At 31.4% G+C, this 20067-nt stretch overlaps 1 protein-coding gene and 1 pseudogene across 1 annotated transcript; one reads left to right on the top strand and one right to left on the bottom strand.

Annotated features, from left to right (window-relative positions):
• The first annotated feature begins 6071 nt into the window (after positions 1-6071).
• On the top strand, positions 6072-8014 carry LOC118055104 (pectate lyase-like; annotated as a pseudogene).
• A 3274-nt stretch (positions 8015-11288) lies between these two features.
• Positions 11289-16371, bottom strand: LOC118055103 (FACT complex subunit SSRP1). The gene is made up of 16 exons (XM_035066902.2): positions 16191-16371; positions 15415-15600; positions 14931-15033; positions 14631-14767; positions 14314-14397; positions 14138-14232; positions 13864-13972; positions 13414-13500; positions 13242-13334; positions 12883-13080; positions 12629-12774; positions 12406-12553; positions 12100-12198; positions 11825-12001; positions 11653-11731; positions 11289-11564 (listed from the first exon to the last, which is right to left on the bottom strand). Exons 1-16 carry the CDS (start codon positions 16242-16244, stop codon positions 11434-11436), a joined length of 1926 nt encoding a protein of 641 aa, XP_034922793.1. The 5' UTR covers positions 16245-16371; the 3' UTR covers positions 11289-11433.
• Between the last annotated feature and the right edge of the window lie 3696 nt (positions 16372-20067).

Genomic DNA, 20067 nt, shown 5'->3' with positions numbered 1-20067 from the left:
AAGGGGAAGACAAATGACAACATCAAGGCTAAAATAAATATAGCTTTCTTTTTTCATCGTAAAAATATGAAGTTGGTTTATGTTGGGTCATGAGTCGTAAAGACCAAAGCCAACATCACCTTAGATAATAATGCATAGTTACTGATACAACCATATTATTCAACAGTTTTACCCATATTTACCTAGTATTTTGTTCATGTTTTATATATAAATGCCTTGATAATCTTTGTTTTATGTTTTGAAAGCACTTTTGGATGTAATATTTGAAAAGGAGTAAATTGGAGATAAAATTTAGACCATCTTCCAACCTGTGTAGAATATTGGTAGATTTGACTTCTAGTCGATGTTTTATGCAAAACTTGAGATGTATAGGTTGAAATGAGGTGGTTCTAGTGGCATTAGAAAGCTAATATCCATACCTTCTATACATATATGGAAAGAAAAAAAAAAAACAAAGGGCATGGAAATCGCAGCCTTCAAAGACAAGTCTTGCATTCTGCCAGTTTTGCCTTTGACCGTTCCGACTAGAATATCTTGAGTTAGAGAAGTCCATTTGATGCAAACTTAATTTTATTGGATTCCTAACTCAACCTATCAAACTACCAAATTGCAGCAGAAAAAAAAGCTCATATGAGAGAGATATGATTTTTCAAGACAACCTATGAATTCCATCAACAAACAGGTTTTGTGAAGAAACAAGTTCAACTTACTTCCAAAGCATCCAAACTGACATGGGAATTATTTCTTTGTATGGAAAAGATCTTAATATGGAAATTTAACTTTTTTAAGTTTAATGTCAAACCTTGAAGATTTTGTTCAATACTAGTTTTTTTTCTTTTTAGAAAAATAGTTATTGTACTACTTCAATGTAGATTGTCTACTTTGGAAATAACTATTTTTATTTTTTGAATGATACAAACAGATTGGAGGGACGTGGGGATTAGGAATTCCTATAAAATAAAATAAAAAAAGAGAAAAAAGAGATTAGGGCAACCAGAAAGAAGAAGAAAACTCTCACCATTTTCTCTTATACCTGAAATTATGTTTTCATCTTTTTTTTTCTCTTCCTTAGTTTTTTGATAGACATGCAAGGCTAAATTATTTTTCTTGATTGAAAGGATACAAAAACCTTCAGATTTTAAAAACTGTGAGATCTATTCTATCTTTTCTTTTCAGTTTATATGATGAGTATGAAAGTTTTCCTATGTTTATTTTTTATGATTGTTTAGTTTGATTCTTAAAACAGACTCTAAGTTATTATTCTAAATCAATCTATTACTAGGTTTGCTATCAAAACTAGAGTTATGATATTAAACTTGTGAAGCGACTAGGTTTAATAATTACGGTGGATCTATATTGTTAATCTCAGGGAAAACATTTAATTAAATCAAACATAAATTATAGACAGTTATGTTGTCTAGATTTATCAACCTATCTAGTTCTTAAGGTTGCCATTGAATTAAATTATTAGTGCAGACATTATGGTTGTTTAATGATTAGGGTTAGTTACATTGTGGATTAGTAAACTGATTAATGTTAAGGAAATAAAGATATTTAGAATATAAATTGATGTATCATTTCAATGATCAATTTTGATTTTTATAGGTGGGCGTTTACTTGAGATGAAGGTTTTTCTCTTAACAGGTTTCTGTTTATTTAATTTAGTTTGATTTTTTTTTTTTACCACAGCATAGCCTAAATAGCCTTAAACCCCCCCCCCCCAACATTAAAACATCTAGCATAAAGACCTGAACTACATCTTTTTCGTGGGATCAACCCCTTTCTTGCTATATGCTATCTTATTTGTTTAAGATAGGGTAATTAATTTATGTAACCACAATATTGCAATAGTTACTTGTCTACCAATAGCTTAAAAGTTTGTATTTTCCTGATGGATATACCTCAAATATATCAAGGTTGATGAATTTAAAGAATTACAGATTATATGGAATAAAGAGCCATGACTTTCACATGTTTATGCAAACACTCATTTCATTAGCTTACCAGGATTTTTTTTTTTTTTTTTTTTTTGCAAAAAGAGATATGAGATGCATTCATGAAGATTAGTAATTTCTTTAGAGATATACACTTCAACAAGTTGCTGACACAACACATGAAGAGGCTTGAAACTAATATCATTCAAACAATATGAAAACTTGAGATAATATTCCCTCTATCATTTTTTGATTTGATGGAGCATCTATCCATATAATTACCATTTGAGGTAAAAGTTGAAGGTCTAATCCAATATATATGGATGTATCCATTCAAAAGGTTAGGGTTTACACATGCATCATACTTAAAATTTTATTATCTTTCTTTGTATATTTTAAAACATTCATTTAATACCATATAAGTATTTGTTCAACCTTAAGAGAGAAGTAAAAAACAAGGCATATATTGAGGCTTCGATTTGCAAAGTCTATATTATTGAAGAGATCTTAACATTTATCTTATACTATTTCAAGTTTCAATTGAGAATAAGAATCAACCGCATTCCAAGGTATGATGATGATGGGGAAGTACCTTTGAGTGAGAACTTGTCAATATTCCCTCATCCTTGACAATCCGTACCAAAAAATGCTATAAAGGAAAGATATTGTCAGAAATAGAATTCAGACAAACACATAATTATATGTTATTTAACTACAATGAACTGAGACCTTTTATTCAATAAATATAATACTTAACATGTTGCTATTTTTGAATAATTTATCTCTTATAATATCATAAACTGATACATTGTTGAATTCCTTGCAGGCAACATCATCAATATTTTATATCGCAAAACTCATACTATTTAATTATTCTTATCTCTTGAGATACTTAATTTCATTACACATTTCTCATTAATTGTTCATAATTGTACTTTATATACCAATTTTATCAATCAAGAAGAAATGCTAGTGTTACTTTGTCTTTATTAAGTCTGGCTCTTGAAAGAAAGATAAAGTGCTACAACGGGTATTTTATCAATGGACATGTGTTTCATATTGAAAAATATGGACATAGTAAGAAGACATATAACAGTGGGTGTTTGTGTTAAGGGATCAAGTACTAATGAGTTTGAAGTTGACTACTATAGGAAGTTGGAAGAGTTCATTGAATTGTAATATCATAGCAAGTAGAATAAATTATTTTTATTCAAATGTTGTTGGTGTGACACCACTGAAAGAGAAATTATAGTAGATCCCCATCATGGTTTGATTGAAATTAATTCAAAGGCTAAACTTTGCAACGGTGACGATGTCTTTGTTTTCATCAAGCAATGTCAGCAAGTTTATTACACATACAATCCTTCCTTTAGAAAGGATTGTTCAAGAGCTGATTGGTTATCCGTTGTAAAAACCAAACCCAAGGGTCGTGTCAAGATTGTTCAGAATGACAATGATGAATTAACTGTGAGAGATGATATCTTTCAATTTGGTGAGTTAGTTGATCCATATCAAGTTGCTCCGTCTAATGACTTAAAAGAAAATTCAAAATTTCAAATCGTGGAGAATATTCTTATTGATGTTAATGTTGAAGAGTTGAATGATAGTTTGAGCTCTAGTGGACATACCTATGTCGATGAAGATGATAATGATGAAATCAACGTACAAGATTACGATGGAGATAAGGACGAGTCAATTAATGAAAAAGAAGAGAATTCTGATTAATTTTCACAACACTAATATGTAATGCTAGAAACTATAATATAATATGTATGGATAAAATTCACTTCAATTTAATGACAATGATGTTAATTTATTATTGAATGACAACGAAATATTTATTTTATTATTGTTATGTGAACGGGTGTTATTGTGATGTGTGTGCGAGTGTGAAATTAAGTATTTGTAGAATGGATAGATAGGGAATACATATACAATTTGGCATCAAACATTGTTTTACACCAATAGAAATACCAACAGATTATACATTACATACAAGTATACTAATAGAATGTATTCATTGATATATTCTAGAGAACATGAGAATTGTTCCCCTTCACACCAGCATTATTCACAGTGTTCATTACATATGGGTACAAAAAAAAAATATATTGTCGGTATAATCTAGAGACCATGAGAACTATGCATCTTCACCCTAGCACTGTTTAAGATGTTCCTTACATACGGGTTTACCAGCAAAATGTGTTTATTGGTATATTTTAGAAACTATAAGAATTGTTTCCCTTCATCTTAGCATTGTTCATGTTGTTCATTATATATGGGTGTACCGATAGAATGTGTCCAATGATATATTCCAAAGACCACAGTAACCGTTCACTTCTCCATGGCACTATTCACTGTATTCATTACATAATGGTTTACTGACGAAATGTGTCCTAATCAGCTCAATATTGAAGGATAAAATTAAAAGAATAAATCAATTAAAAAAACATAAAAAAAAAAACTTGAGTCAAACTACCAAACTCATGATCTGAATCATCAAACTGAGATAACTTTATAGAAAAAAATAAAAAAATGATTTGATTTAACTTGGGTTAATTTGTCAAATCCGCGAATTTAGTCTTGAGACTGAGATAACCCCGTAAAAAAAATTATAAAGCTCAATTCTCAATCATCCCTGTCGCCTAATGTTGAACGATGAAAATTGTAAAACTTTTAATTAAAAAAATGACATAAAAAATAAACCAAGTTAACCGTTAAGCACTATTACCAAGTCATGAGAACATAATAACCTAATAAAAAACAAATCAAAACAAATTATAAAGTCTAATTCCCAATTAAACACAATATTAATTGATGAGATTGGAAAGAAAAAAAAAAGTTAATTAAAAAAAGAGAGAAAAAATGAGTCAATTAGGTTAACCCATAATCTAGGTCATAAGATAGGAACAACCCCATAAAAAGCAAGTTCAATGTTAAAGGACTTGTGATCCAGGTAATGAGACCAATTTAACCTCTTAAAAAGAAAATAATAATAAAAAAAAACAATCTGATTTAACTAGAGTTAAAATGCCAAAACTAGTGACCTTGATCTTAAGATCAAGACATTTTCATTAAAAAAAAACTGATCAAAATAGATTATGAAGCTCAATTCCCAACCGACCAAAGTTTGAATGATAATTTTTTAAAAAAATAAATTAAATAAAAGACATAGAAAATAACCCGAGTTAACTCGGGTTAATCTATTCAGTATTATTCTCATGTCATGAGATTAAGATAATATAATTAAAAGTAAACAAAAAAAAATTCATGAAGTTTAATTCTCAATCAAATCAATATTAAAGGATGAAATTGAAATAAAAAAAAATCTGAATCAACTGGGTTAACCCGTCAAACTAGGTTAACCCATTAAACTTGAGATCTGTATCATGAGAGTATTATAACTAAATAGAAAAAAAATCTTGATATTAAAAAATAAAATTAAACCAAAAATAAGATTAATAAAATAGCAAAATAATAAAACAAATAAAGCATTATTTCAATAATAAATAATACTTCGTGGGGAATAGGTACAGTAAAATCAAGACACCCAAAAGACGAGCTGCCTTTTTAAACATGAAAGTACCCAATGATCGATGTTCAATATTATAATTCACAATTAGATTTGGTAATAAAAATTGATGACTATATATCTAGCAGTTCATAACCTATAGCAAGCTGATTGTACTTAATATATTCTTAATTAAATCTTTCTTAGCTAGCTTGTTAGTTCTTATGGTCTTAATTTACAGCAAATTCGACAGCTATATATCTAGCTAATCCTCAGTCAGTCAATCTTTGTTGCTGTGCATGTACTGTCAACCATTAGTACAGGATGGTATTCCTTTCTCTACGCTTCTAATTTTAGATCTCCCAAGTTATTGGATGGTTTTTAAGCATGCCCACGACGTCAAACCTATGTGTTCAATTCATAAACCAAACACAAGCAATAATGCAGATAGCTCAAAAATTCACCTAGCCAGGTTCAATTTTTTCTGGTCTGTATCGGTCTGAACCCAGAAGAAGATTTACGAACCCACCGCGCCCAGTGGTTCAGCTGTAGACCTTGATCTATAACGGACCTAGGACGTCCAGGACTACTTTTGGTCATAACCTGTTAGCATTCATACAAAGAAGATGGCAGTGGGTAAGGCCATGCTGATCTTTGTTTTTACTCTTGCAACGTTGATTCCAAGCCTGTTGGCAGACATTAGCATTTTCGACGATGTGTGGCGAAAACGGGCGGAGGAAGCTAAGAAGATGACATTGGAAGCCTACGTACCCGACCCGGAAGAGGCAACCGATGCTTTCAACGTTGAAGTTAACAAGTGAATATTTCCCAGCATCATTTTCTCCATTTCATTATTGATTATCAGTACACAACGTATATATCACCATTTATTTATTTATTTTATAAAGTCTTAATCTCTCTTTGAACTAGGAAGCTAGATCGGATAAGATATATAGGAACTTGCTATGCTAACGTATACGCTCGACCATATTTTTTGTTACAGCATGTAGAATTAATTTACATGGCACATTTATGAAATATTATAAGGATTTTAACAATCTTTTTTCCTTTTGCTTTTATTTAATTGGGGGAAGATACTCTCTTGTAAAGAATAGCAGCAGCCTTTATGGTGCTTCTGGGAGCACAAACATCACTAATTTGGACCTTGATGATGATGACGATAACGATAACGATAACGATGCCGATTTCGAACAGTTCGCTAACGGCACTAGAAGGAACCTGAGGCAAGGGAGGAGAAAACACGCAGGTCCATGCCAGGTGACCAACCCAATTGACAGGTGCTGGAGGTGCCAAAGGAACTGGGCAAAAAACCGTAAGCAGTTGGCAAAATGTGCGCTTGGTTTTGGGCGTAGGACTACTGGAGGAATGGCCGGAAGGATATATGTTGTGACAGATAGCTCGGACAACAATGTTATGAAGCCAAAACCAGGGACTTTGCGTCATGCTGTGATCCAAAAGGAGCCATTGTGGATCATATTTTCAAAGAACATGAACATTAAGTTGTCGAAAGAGTTGATAATGTCTAGCCATAAGACGATTGATGGGCGTGGGCACCATGTACACATCTCTTACGGAGCTGGCATTACAATACAATTCATCCGTAACGTAATCATTCATGGAATTCGCATTCATCACATTATCGCTACTAGCGGTGGGAATATTAGGGACTCCGTGGACCATTATGGAATCAGGACAAACAGTGATGGAGATGGAATTTCCATCTTCGGCTCCACCGATGTCTGGATCGATCACGTTTCCATGTCTCGCTGCACCGATGGCCTCATAGATGCAATTATGGGATCCACTGCAATTACCATTTCCAATTGCCATTTCACCCACCACAATGATGTAGGCTACAATATCATTTCTTATTTGAAACTTTAATATAATTTTTCTTCGCATTTGTTGCAGAGAGATGACGATTTGATATATATTGAGAATTGCAGGCCATCTTGCTGGGAGCAAGTGATAGCTACTCAGGCGATCATCTTATGCAAGTCACAGTTGCATTCAACCATTTTGGCCAGGGGCTTGTACAGAGAATGCCAAGATGCAGATGGGGTTTCTTCCATGTTGTTAACAATGACTACACTCATTGGCGCCTGTATGCTATTGGTGGCAGCAAACATCCTACCATTATCAGCCAGGGTAACCGCTTCATCGCACCACCTGAGAGTCATCTAAAACAGGTGAACAAAATTAACAAGATCATGCATTACATTAATTAAATCCCATAAATGACACGATAAATACATGTTCTGATGATACCTGCAAATTAAATGCAGGTGACCAAGAGGGACTATGCAACGAAGGGGGAATGGAGTAAATGGACATGGAGATCAGAGAACGATCTAATGATGAATGGAGCCTTCTTTGTTCAATCTGGCAAGCCGAGAACCAAGAAACCGAACAGGAAGTTCATGATCAAAGCCAAACCCGGTGCAGTTGCTACAAGGATGACTCGCTTTGCTGGGGCACTTGATTGCAAACCAGGTAGAAAATGCTAGAAAGATCAAGTCCCATGGTAATCTGTGGAACCTTAAACCTCACGAACAACGACATGTTGAGAGCAATTTTAACGTTGTTGCTGTTATCAATTTGCGTGTTTGTTGGGAGGATCAGAAATTGGAATCGGAGGGCAAAATACGAAACCAATAAATGTAAGCATTACAATTAATTATTAATGTACTGCGTTGTGTTGTCTGTACAACTTTCTTCCCTTTCTTATTCACTCAATGAGATCAGAAACCAAAATATTAATACAATTAATCAGTCTAATTGGATTGAAATGACTAAGTTTTATGAAGAAAAAAGTAAAATCTTGATCAAATCTTTTTTCATTGAAGCTTATTTGCCAAATTGATGCAAATTCATGGACATTTTGGGAGGTTATTCCAAGTTCATGTGATAAAACCACTAAAACAGGCAAATTCTAGACTACATACATTAAAATTAGTGAATATTAGCTAGCATCAAGTCCCAACTGCTCTTCCCTCCCCTTAATGCTAGGTTTTAAGTGTTGTTGATTTTGTTTTTTTGGACCCTTTAAAGATATGACAAAGAATTCGTCAGTTTTTTCTATTGTTTCACTTTAGCTTTTCACACTATATATATATATATATATATATATATAAAACACTAATATCCAATAACATTAAGTCTATATGCAAAACTAAATCTAGTAGCCTTGATTTAGTTGCAACACCTTATTTAAGAATAATATTTATAATATTAATTATAATACCACTAGTAATATTTATAATACAAATAATAATATTGTTAATATTAATAATAATATTAAACTTGTCTGACATAAGTTCTTACCGTTTTTTATCCATTGAAATCAAATTTATGGTTTTTCTTTGATAGTAATAATATTTTTTAAAAACATTATTAATGATAATGATAACAATAAGAATAATAAAAATAATACTAATGATTATAAACTTGGATCTAGCACCCCAGGCACACCCAAGTTTCTAGGGTTTGGTTCCTCTAATAAAAATAAAAATAAAAATAATAATATTAAACTTGTCTTATCTAAGTTTTTATAGTTTTGAATACCTTCAAATCAAATTTATGGTTTTTCTTCAACAATAATAATATTTTTTTTCAAATTTAATAATAATAACAATATTAAGAATAACACTAATAATCATAATTAGAATAAGAATAATAACAACGATGACAACGACAATAACAATAACAACAATAATAATAATTTTAAATTTTACCCTTTCAATCAAATATATGGTTTTTTTTTCAATTGTAATAATATTTTTTTCAAATTTATTTATAATTATATAAAACAATAATGACAATAATAATATTTATAATATTAAATATATCTAACTTAAGTTTTTATAATTTTTAATTTACCATTTAAATCAAATCTATGGTTGTTTTTCGATATTAATAATATTTTTTTAAAATTTATTAATTACTATAATAGCAATATTCATTATAGTAAAAAATAATATTTTTAATATTAATAATAATATTAAACTTGCATGACTCAAGTTTAAGTGGATCTGGCTACAGCATCAAACTTAAGAACCTTAGATTTGGCTGCAACACCAGACCTGAGAGCCTTGGATGTGAGTCTGACTGTATGATCGTGTCATGAAAGTGTGATAACTAAATAAAAAAAATTAATATTAAAAAATAAAATAAAAAAATAATTGAAAAGGAAAAAATAAGAAAAAAATCAAAGCATTATTTCAATAATAATGCTTTGTGATGAGGGGTACTGTAAAATCTTCTAATGAGATTACAATAATATAATGAAAAGTAAACAAAACAAATTATAAAGTTTAATTCTCAGTCAAATCAATATTTAAAGAAAAAATTAGAAAAAAAAAAATAATTAAAAAAAATATGAATCAACTAGGTTAACTCGTTAAATTTAAAATCTGTGTCATGAGAGTATGATAACTAAATAGAAAAAAAAATTAATATTAACAAACTAAATCAAAAAAAAAATTAATGAAATAAAAAAATTTATTTTGGATTATATAATTCATAGTAAAGAACTGATCTATTTTAGTTATAATTAATGTTTTATTTCTTGTGTATCTGAATTACCTCCTTTGAGATTTATGACGTGTCCCATATTTTATGTCTCAATTGACCCTCTAAGTTTAAGAGAAAAATCTCAATCAAGCATCCATTTCTCAATTATATTAAAAATTCAAGTAAAACAATTATGGCATACGCTGAAAAGACCTCAAGGAAAAAAAAAAGCAATAAACTTAATATATTATATTTTAACACACAGTTCACGGCCAATTCAACACAATTCACATTTACAATGAAATGGGGGTTCGTATATATAAAAAAAAAACAATTCCCCTAGTTTCTTGCATGTGAATTTCATAGGTCTTGAGTTTAGAAATTAGACTGAGTTTAGAAAAATTACTTGAGTTTTCGAAGGTTTTTTTAAAAAAAAAAATTATTTTTTTTTTAAATTTTGCTTTATTATTTCTTATAATTTGCCTCATTTAGGAATTAATCTCAGGTTAATAATTAGAGTTATTAGTGTCAAAACTTAAAATAATTTATTTTAGTTTTATCCTTTAATATTTTATTTATTAGAAATTGATTGTTGTATTGTTTTGTTTTTCCTTTCCTTTTTATTAAGTTATCCTAATTATATACATATGGTCGTGAAGTTAATAGTTTAACTCGGGTTAATTAATATTTTTTTTCCATTGCTTTTTCAATTTTTTTGTTTTTGTTTTCTTCCATCAATATTGAATTATTTTTTGTTTTTTGCCATCAACATTGAATTAATTATCCTTATATCACAACTGAAGAATCCTGAACTTGAGTTTTTTCAATATTTTTTTAATTATATATTTTTTTATTTTCATTTTGCAACATTCTAATAGACATTAAACTTCAACTTAAAAAATTTTCTTTTTTATAGTCTCATTTAATTTTTAAAAATTAATCACTTTTTTTTTTTTCAATTTTTTCTTTCTTAGATACAAGTATAGATCAAATTCTTCTTACCTTTTTTTATGTTTTTTTTTGTCAATTTATCTATCATTGTTATATATATTTTTTGTTAATATTATTTAAATAATCAATTGGACCTGTGACTCAAGAGTATAGAACTTAATTTTTTTCCTTGACAATTTTTCATGTTGAAATTTTCACGGCGGAACATATCTAGTTATGATGCTAAGCCATGAAGGATTCCTTTGGTAAGATGGTTATTATAAAACCATTTAATTGTCTTTAACCCGAGGAAAAGGCACCCAATTCCTGGCTGAAAGTAGCCACAAAAGTACCTACGCTAATGCTTCATGACACCACCCTTTCTTTTTCATAACAAGTTTCTTTTGCGACGTTGCATGATTCAAGGAAAAAGGCACCATGGAAACATAGAATTCTCAAACCAATGGCATGAAGACAGGAAAATCAAACATAAGAGAAGTCTTAGAGCATAGGGCTTCAATCTATTCAACTGTCAGACTCGTATCCAGAGTCTACCATCATTGGCTGCGGGTTCTTGTTCTTGTAATCATTTACTTGCGATTTATACCGTTGTTTATCATCTCGAGCCATTTCTTCGTACGGTTCTTTCTCCTCCGCTGCATTTGAACAGGTAAGAACAAACGGTGAAATATTTTTAATATTGGCGAGATATCTGGGGAATAACCTAAAAAAGCAAAAGCAAACCTGACATAGCATTCCACTTGTCCGCAAGTGCTTTTGTAATCTCCCCAAACACAATTCCTGGGTTACTTTTCTTCACATTCTTTTGCCAAACACAATAATATAATTAGCATACCCAAAACAAGCAAAGAGCAAATCATGACCAGAGATTTCAATGGAATAGCAATGAACCCACCTCCCTTTCCATTTGCGAGAAGATCACGTAGGCAGATTTTGATCTCTTCGGTGCATTGGGATCCTTCTTCTTTTTTGGTTTTCTCTTCTTTTGGCTTTCCTCTCCGTCTCTGCTTTTCCTCTTTGTAACAGCCTTGGAAGATGAAACCTCCCTTTTAAAATCCTTTTTTCCAGGGTTCTGCAATTGGCCATTATTTGGAAATATAATCAATCGAATTACCATATAACAAATCCTCTTCAATAGGGCATGAAGATAAAGGAAAATAAATGCATTGCCTCTTTCTCATCTCCACTTTCACTGGCATCAGATTCTTCCTCTCCAGAATCATCAGTAGGAGAACCTCCATCATCCTTCCCGAGGACGAAATCTTCATCCTGCAACATCACCATGCTTAGATTCAATTGCATAAACGCAAAACTGTTAGATCTCAATAGAGGCATAGGAAAACTGTAGAAAATGGAGTGCAAACAAGAGTGGTGCACATAATGCTATGTATTTACATGAAGGGAACCCTACAATTAAAAGATACTGTAGCTACAAGCTTGCAGACACAAAATTCAAAAATAGAGAAAAGAACTTGCCTCTTCATCGCTCTCATCATCACCAGCTTCATTTCTAATGCGTGCAAGATGTGGATCAACAGCATCATCATCATCATTCTGAAGAACAGCAGCCACTCCTTTTGTGGTCTGCATATCTCCCAGGTTCATAATTTTCATGCCCTTCCCACTGTATGATTAAATGAAAGGTAAAGCCATTGAAAACAGTGTAAAATCAAACTGTCAGGTGAGAAATAAACCAAACCTTATGAAGTCAAAAAGATTATGATATTCATTCCTCTGGATGTTACGGAAAAGATGTTCTTGTTCCGTTTTAAGTCTTATAAGAAGATCAAAGTAATGCATATTTGAGCCACCAGCAGCATGCCTCTCAAATTCAACATAGTCAATCTTGTATGACGAAAGACAAAAAATTAAAACAAGCATGTACAAAACCAATTGAAATATATCATATGCATATCAAAGAACTAATCAGGAACAAAATTTGCAGAGCTATACCTCCTCATGAAGAATGAGGGTTGGAGGTTTGGGTAAGAAGAAGAAGCTCTTCTCAAGTGGGTACAGGACACCATCTTCAGCTTTCAGTGATGACTTCACAGCATAACCATCTTGACAGCTACGGAATTTTCCTGGTCTAGTAACTTTGGCACTAGACAATCCACGCAATATAGTGGTGAACACTTCATGAATAAGTCCCTATTTATCCACAACACAAATAAACTTTATATGCAAACTTGCAAGCCAATCTCTCCTAGATTAAAATATCCACATCACAAGAGATGATTACCTTCTTGAAAGAAGAAGAAGAAGAAGAACACATGAAGCATGATCGAATCAGAATGTAACTAGGTTATTACCTTGTAAGATGGCTCCAACTTGTCCTTGTACTTTGTGTACAAAAGATCTTCACTCATTGACAAGTTGCTTTGAACTACAAAGTCAGTGTCGAACTGTACAAAATAGAATAATGAATGCCAAACACATCCAAAAACACAAATTGATGTTCAAATGTAATACAATCAATAATACCTGCAACACGATATGCGGGTATAGAGTTTGCCCTTTACGGATAGGTGGATCAAGAGTCACGACAACAAAGGTGTGTGGCTGGTTAAACTGTAAGAAATCGAGCAAGCTCACATTAGATTCCATTAGCAATCATTTGATAGCATTTGGTTATTGTCTCAAGATAAAAGAGACAGACAATAGGGACAAAAATGTGTTTGGTTGGAAAGATAGGGACAAAAACATAAAATAAGTCCATCTTTCAGACAGTTTTGGAGTGAATTTCTATACAAAAAATACAAAGAGACATTGCACCCTTTGTCCCACTATCTCCGTCTCTCTTATCCTGAAACAGTAACTAAACGCTACCTTTCATGAACATGATTGATTGAAATCATACCAAGGCTCTAAGGAAATCATCATTTGAAACATACATATGCTTATTATATAAGTGGACAGGTAATTAAAGCAAACCTTTGGAAGCAAAAAGAGGCGGACAACACTGCTATACTGGATTTTGAAATCATTAGCCTGTCCTTGAAGCCGCAGGAAAGACAAATGAAGTTCAACACTGTACCGACCCCTAAATTGAAAAATGGTTTTACAAGTCACATATGTATCTAAAAGAGTAGCATTAAAGAACCAGCAGATGACATGGATTGAGTTAAGCTTTTGCATGGAAGTACATGGGTGAGCATGCAAGTATGCATGGGAGGGTGGGTGGGGGATCAGGGTCTGCGATTTCTACCTTGGTGTGAGGATTGCAATGCCCTCAAATGTAACAACAGCTTCTTCACCTCCAGCACCAACATCTGCCTTTTGCACAATTAGGTCACGGAAAACCTAAAAAAAAACAATTGACAAGAAATCAGTAGATACATAGGACATAAAAAAGATGATTGTCATAACAAGGAAGAAACTCACCTGTGCAGGAGGATGATTTTCATCACCAATATATTGGGTATTGTTATTAGGTATGTGAAAACTTAGCTCCATCAACGAATCTTTCTGTAAACATAACAAAACATAATTACTAAATGATAGCATCAATCCTAAACAAGAAAATATAAATGCAGAACCATTATTTTCTACTAGGTACTTAATGCAATTCTGCAATGAAGAAAACAAGAATGTGATAGAGGTGACCCCTGCATATAATTCTGGATTGTGGACCCATATGCATGAAATGCAGCCATATGGCTTGCACTGTTCAGAAAGGACAAATAGCACTATAAACAGACCTCATTTGCTCCAGTAGTATCATCCACATGGAACTCCAAGATGACATCATTTTTCCCTTGCATCTGAGTTTGTGAAACATCTGCTAAAGATACCTCAAATGCTTGCTTCGAACCAACCAGAAATGTGAGCATATTTCCTACAAATGATTGGAAGATACAAGGCAACAGCACAATAAAGACAGAATAAAAGAATGCCATACCACTAAAGAAGCTAACTACTGTCAAACAACAAAGGCTATAAAGAAAACTAAAGGGTGCAAGACAATCCAGCAACTAGGCAAGTCCAAAAAAGTTACCCACCATTTAAGTCAACTTCTCCCCAGTTACGACCACTGACAGATAGCTGCTTCTCTTCTGGTGTTATTCCATGGCTTTGGAAAAAATTGGTCAAGGTAGATAAGTCCTACATGGCCAACAAAAGATGAGCAAGGTAAGAAATCACAAACTATAAACATCAAACTTACAAGGAAAAAGGAAATTGAAAACTTCAGTAGAAGTTGTAACTAATAAACGGTCACTGACATGCACCAGGGCTATTGTGATCATTTAGCAGACCCACAAACTACATACACAGAAACTTAAATGTGATGAGAAGTTCATGAAGCCATGCAGGTAGAGATAGGCAAGGTTACAAGGCGGATCAATATGTTCAAAGTTTGAGAGGAAAGGCCATAAATTACCTTGATTTCCACTCAAATTGAATACACACTCTCTGAACATCAAGACAAATGCACAAATAACTTCTGACTATAAAAATTAGATAACAAGGACGTTGGAGAAAAACCTGATCACGAAATCCAGTAAACTTGTACCAAGGTCCACCTTTAATTAGAACACTGAGTTGATTTGTCCTTGGGACCTTCATCCATGTCACTCCAAGAATGTCAGCTCTATCAACTTCAACTGCCTTACCACCCCCTTGTTTCTTCCATAGAATCCCCCCTGGAGATATCTTAAGGTGTCCAGGGTTCTGAATTTGACAATATGAACATATATGAGATTCCAATTTTCAATTCTATTTCTTGTTCTCCATTCGAAAAAATAGACTCCAAATGTTACAAGGCATTTCAACAAATTAGGGTAACAATACCATGAACTCACTAAGAAATCACATATAAATAAAGCCTCAAATCTAAAAAATTAGTGTATCGATACCAAAGGTATCATATTGACTATAGTAGGGTTTAAACTTAAGAAATGGTTATTATAAAACCAATATTTCATGCATCCATACTAACTTTTCTCAGCAACCCGTCAAACCTAAACCTTAAATCGCTTTTTTTTAATAATCTTTCACGATTGTTTGCCAATTATTCACAATTTGTTCAATAATCCAAATACGAATTAGCCAACTGATTAGGGTTTCATGAACAACAATCTAAGCACATGAGTTTCCAACCCAAAACACAGACAAAGTAGGAATTAGAATAAAATTAGGGTCTCAAAAGGCAGAATTGAAATACAAAAAACGAAAAGAAAAGGAATTAGGGTTCAAACAAGGTATGGTTTCAAAATCGAAGAGTAAAAGTAATAAATTTAAGAGAGAAAGAAGGTAATTACAGTGCCTCCACGGCCTCCGAGAAAGATATTATTGAAGAGGTGACCGTCAGTCATTGCTCCTGCAAAACTTTTATTCAGAGAACAGAGAGAGAAAGTGTGTGTGAGCGCGGACGAGTTTCTGCCTCTTGGGAGGGATTTTCTTGCTTTCTACTATGTGTCCGGAGTGTTGTTGGAATTGTTTTTAAAAGTTTTTTTTATTTAAAAAGATATATTACTAATATTTTTTTATTTTTAAAAAAATTATTTTTAAGATTAATATATTAAAATAATTTAAAAAATACTAATTTCAAATAAAAAAAATAAAACTTTTTAAAAATATTTCTAAAATACAATGCCAAACACGTCTCAGGCATGAACAGAGCAACTCCCGTACCCTTGGATTTGAGCGCCAAATTGGTGAACGCTGTTTCCTTTCTTTGTGTGCCGCGTGGGTAGGAAGATGGAAACAAAAGCATATGGTGGCAAATTACATGTATTTTTTTTATTTGAAGATTTCAATTTCATTAATTGTACTTGCAAAATTTCTTAGATTATATAAGTTTTATTACCCCAATATTGATGTGGTAATTATATTTTTTTTTTTTCAGAGATAATGATATGATGAAATTCTTATATTTTATGATTTTTTTTATTTTTCTTACCAAGATGTGTATAGATATTCTTGTTAGATATATCTAATACATGCAATGAAAAAAATGGGTGGTTATTCTTCCATCTTTTATACGAACTTTGTGATCATGTAGTCACGTAACCCACGCATGAAAAAAAAACAAATCCTAGAAAGTTAATGAATCAGATTTAATAGGAGTATGACATAAAGATTACTTATTGGTATGAACTCCCAATCAATGATTAATGAATCATGAACGAGAAGTATAATTAAGAATGTCACGAAGTCAGTTATACTCTGGTAGGTTCGATTATTCTTTGTTTAAACAAAGAGAAAAATATGTTGTTCTAAGCAAAACACCAATTTTATTCAATAATCTATGGCTGCTAAATTTTGCAACAAAGAAAGCAATATATAGTCCTCCTACATAACCCTAATTAAAAAATACGATGCTAAAATTTGAATTTTAAAACGGTTAGGATTTAATCCAGTAAAGTAGAAACTTTTTCATAAAGAGAGATTTACCTTGAACCTTAGAAAAGACCAATGAATAGAAACCCGACTTAACAATCAAACAACAATACAGCTTACCTTAGGTAAGATGCATTGGATGTCATGCATCTTCTCCTTGCACAACTAATCCCTTACCCAGACTCTCGTAGACCATAGGTTCTTAATGACCATAATACTAGGTGGCGACTCCTAAACATTAAACATAATTTTATGATTGAATCCAAAAACCCTTCCCAACACACCACACCTCATCAAGAGGCACGGCAAAGGTCTTTGTCATCGACGGCAACGTTACAGCGCGACCCACGATAATAAGCACCATATCCTCGTGATCTCCATTTCTTTGTGGTACTCATCACCACTCTTTGTTTCTTGGCTCAAACACTGTAACTTTTAATATAATTCTCTATAATAATGACTAAGGATAAAACATTTCCTTATAATAGCCTTTATTTCCTCCCAAGTCTCAATAAGCCTCTTACGATTCCTTCTATGACTTAACACAAACTGATTCCACAATATAATGGCATAGTCTATAAACCTAATTATGATAAGCTTAATCTTTTTATCTTCTAAATAGTTATGACAATCAAATATAAGCTTTATCTTCTTCTCTCACTCTAAATATATCTCAAGATCATTTTTCCATTGAAACAAAGTAATTTTCATCATAATGTTATCCAAACTCTTATCTACCCCATCACACGGTACCTAAAATCACCCATAACTCCTATCATCTCCTTGGTTAAACTATCAATTTTTCATGACCCCCCCATACCTATGGTTTCTAAGATACCCAAACTGATCTCTATGACCTAAAGTTACACTATCATAATTCTCATCACCCATCTCATCAAAATCATTGTCAACATTGAGATTAACACGCCTTTCACTCCTCCTAACATTGTATCCACACTGATCAACCCTATTTCACAAACCATCAATTTCAGCATCAAAACTTTCCCTATCCTCCAAATTATCTATTACTCTATTCAACCTTTCCATCTGTTGTGCTACCATTTGAATTTGAAAAGTCTAACTCCTAATTGGTGGTGTTGTAATGTTGTTTTATGAAATCTTTAAATCTACAAATATTTTAGTGATAAAGAAAAAAATATTTCCTCAATCACTCCCTCACATGTTTACTCTTTCCTGGTGTTTCACTCTATTTGGCTTTTCGCTTATAAATTCAACACAACTAATAGAACAACTTAGTAATGCAATCTAAATATGTATAATGAATTATAAGTAAGAAATATATGAAAACAAACAAAAAAAAACGATAATTACAATTTCACAAGTAAAAAGAAAATTCATACAAGATATGGATGTTTTTTTTTAAGACATAAAAAAAAAATCAGAAGCAAATATTATAAAAACGACTTGATTAACATCCAAATACCTTGAATAAAACTTTAGTATACTACCTAAATCAATTAGCAAAGCAAGTTTCAATAGTTGACACAAATCTAACTTGTCTTTTTACAAACTAAACTAAATTTGCAACCTAAACCAATCAATGTCCAAAATGACCTAAAATTTAATATAGAGTGTGATTAGACTCCAACGTATCAGAATAAAAATATTATCTTATATTATAAATATTATTATTTATATAATAATTAATATTATTAATAAAATAATTACTAAATTAGAAAAAATTATTCTTAATATTAAAAAACAATCATATATTTGATTTGAAAGGTAAAATTAAAAATTACTACTACTACTATTATTATTATCATCATTAATAAATTTTAAAAAACTATTATTACCATCAAAGAAAAACCACATGGGTACATATGACACTTGGGCTGCTGCTATATGCTTGGCAAACCCCAGCACATACATGGCGCTTGGGTTGTTGCCTCTGTGTTGGGCATAACCCAACGCACATGTGACGCTTGGGCTCTTGACTTAGTGTTGGGCACATCCCTGTGCATACATGGCGCTTGGGTTGCGCTATAAGTGAGCCATGCCTACGCCCCACTTGAAGACACTTGACGCTTAGGTCATGGTGCTGGACCAAAGGGGAATGGGTCCAGCATTAGGACTCACAATCAATAGGTCTTGTGTAAGAACTCAATTTTATTGGATCGTTCATCAAGGCCCAAGATTACTGAGTTCTAGGATTCTAAATATTATTATTTATTTGAGAAATATTATTATTTTTATTATAATTAATATTATTAATAAAATAATTAATAAATTTGAAAGAAAATATTATTATTAATATTGAAAACATATTATTATTTATATTATAAATTTTTATGATAGGTTTTATAAAAATAAAAAGTAAGCCCGTGGCACAATAGTATTAAAAATATTCAACAATTCTAAGTATTAATATAAAAAAATATTATAATTTACATTGTAAATATATTTTTTTTTATAATACAAAGTATTCATATAAAAAAATATTATTATTTTTCTTATAGTTTAAATTATTCATATCAAAATATATTTTTTTATATAATTCAACGTATTCATATCAAAGATATTATTATTTGTGTTATAATATTATTATTTTTATAATAATTCAAATTTTTAATATAAAAATATACTATTATTTGTGTTCTAAATATTATTATTTTTACTATAAACAAAAGTATTAATATTAAAAATATTATCTTTTGTGTTATAAATATTATTATTTTTATAATAATTAATATTATTAATAAAATAATTACTAAATTAGAAAAAAAATTATTCTTAATATTAAAAAACAACCATAAATTTGATTTGCAAGGTAAA

The sequence above is a fragment of the Populus alba genome, chromosome 4, assembly GCF_005239225.2.
Source record: "Populus alba chromosome 4, ASM523922v2, whole genome shotgun sequence".
Taxonomy (NCBI): Eukaryota; Viridiplantae; Streptophyta; class Magnoliopsida; order Malpighiales; family Salicaceae; genus Populus; species Populus alba.
Note: the sequence above shows the minus strand (reverse complement) of the source record. Positions and strands in the feature narration are given on the sequence as shown.